The sequence below is a fragment of the Corvus brachyrhynchos genome, unplaced genomic scaffold, assembly GCF_000691975.1.
Source record: "Corvus brachyrhynchos isolate BGI_N302 unplaced genomic scaffold, ASM69197v1 scaffold92, whole genome shotgun sequence".
NCBI classification, from domain to species: Eukaryota; Metazoa; Chordata; class Aves; order Passeriformes; family Corvidae; genus Corvus; species Corvus brachyrhynchos.
In genome coordinates this window covers 362,362-363,963 of record NW_008236973.1, presented here as the reverse complement: position 1 = coordinate 363,963, position 1,602 = coordinate 362,362, and the positions used below count along the sequence as shown (strand labels likewise).

General features: G+C 54.4%; 1 protein-coding gene across 1 annotated transcript in view; it reads left to right on the top strand.

Annotated features, from left to right (window-relative positions):
• The first annotated feature begins 6 nt into the window (after positions 1 to 6).
• LOC103611781 (fibroblast growth factor 14) overlaps positions 7 to 1,602 on the top strand; it is a 318,317-nt gene continuing 316,721 nt past the window's right edge. The window contains exon 1 of the mRNA XM_008629348.2: positions 7 to 600. Coding sequence (XP_008627570.2) covers positions 393 to 600 — 208 coding nt within the window. The 5' untranslated portion in view covers positions 7 to 392. The remainder of the gene's footprint in view (positions 601 to 1,602) is intronic.

The following is a 1,602-nucleotide window of genomic DNA, read 5'->3' as shown; positions in this document are numbered from 1 at the left end:
CGCTCTCCCGCCGCGGGGCTGCACAATGGCAGTCGTTCAGTAGGATGGATCCTGCCGTGGCTTTTGTTCTGCAGATCCACCCATCCTCCTAGCAGTCAAGTACCAGGCTATGGTTTTCTCTCTGGGGATCTTTCTTCCGCGTTTTGCCGGTGTCTCCGATGAGGTTTTGGCCTCGGCTGGGATTTCACTACCTTACTTTTCGTTTGGCTTCACGCTGAAAAAAGGGATTTCTTATATTTGCTCTCCACGCTTTTGGTTATAATCCAGTGTTGCTCTAGAGGGAACAACCGTTCAGCCTGGCTGAAAAAAAAGCATCCGTTGAAAAGTCTCAAAGAAATATACCACGTGAGGAAAAAAAACTGGGAGAAGATCGGAATATAATCGTTTTTTCTATGATAAAACTGGTGCCCCTCTTCAGGAGAACTGATCTCAATTTATTATTATGCAACCACAAGGATCTCTTCTTTCTCAGGGTGTATAAGCTGCTGGATTGCTTTTCGCCCAAATCAATGTGGTTTCTTTGGAACATTTTCAGCAAAGGATCGCATATGCTGCAGTGTCTTTGTGGCAAGAGTCTTAAGAAAAACAAGAACCCAACTGGTAAGCAATCCATTGCAATGCGTTGTTTTCTTTAATGCTACCCTGTCTGTTGCTCGCCGAGGTAGATCTGCAATCCTGCTGAGGGGAGAAGGGGGGATATATCGAGGCCAGCACGGACATGCATGTGCATACGTGTATGAATAAGCAAGGAACGGTTTGTATTAGCTTCAGCCCCTGTCACCACCGAAAAGGGGTAAAAAAAATAATATCAAAGGCCATCCTAGCCCAGCTATTTCCAAGGAGGAAACTTTTATATCACTACCCTTCTTGAGGGGAAGCTGGTGGAGCTCCCCCCTTCCGACCCCGATGCAAGCCCCTCGTGGAGACCCCCAGTCAGTTTTGGGAAGAGGAGACTGGGTCTCCTGTGCTGGTGTTAGCCGGCCCTGCCTGCGGTGGGTGAGTGTGCCGAGGCTCGGGTCCTGCACAGCACTTTCTGAATAGCTTGCAGTATGTCACCCCACACGCACACACACCCACCCACCGCCTCGCTCGGCTTTCTAAAGGCAGACACCCCCCTCCCCCGGCCTGGGGGCTTCCCGTTGTCACTCCCCCCCGGCACTCTAGGCCGGGAGGGTGGAGGGTGCTGAGGAAAGGGGGTAGACACTTTCTTGGGGCTTGCGCCCAGACGGTAACTCAGCCAGCTATGCCGAGTGACAGCAGCAGCACCGCCGGGTTGGCTGCGCCGCTCCTCCGCCTCTCGCTGCCGGGATGACCCCTCTGTGCCACACGCCGGTGTCTCTGCGTCCGTCTCTATGTCTGCCTGGCAGCCGGAATCATGCGCTTCGGTTCAGCCCGGCTCCGAGGGGGAAACTTGCAGTACATTACATAAGAAATGCAAATGCAGGTGCTCTGGGCCGCCTGGTCCCTGGGGGTCACGCTGCTGCTGTTGCATCCCTCTTGCTCGGGGCGTCCGTGAGGCCAAGCCCGCGGCTTGGCGAGCAAGGTGGGCGAGAAGGGATGCTCGGCGGGCGGGGGAGCCGGGAGCTTTTCAGGAAATACCGG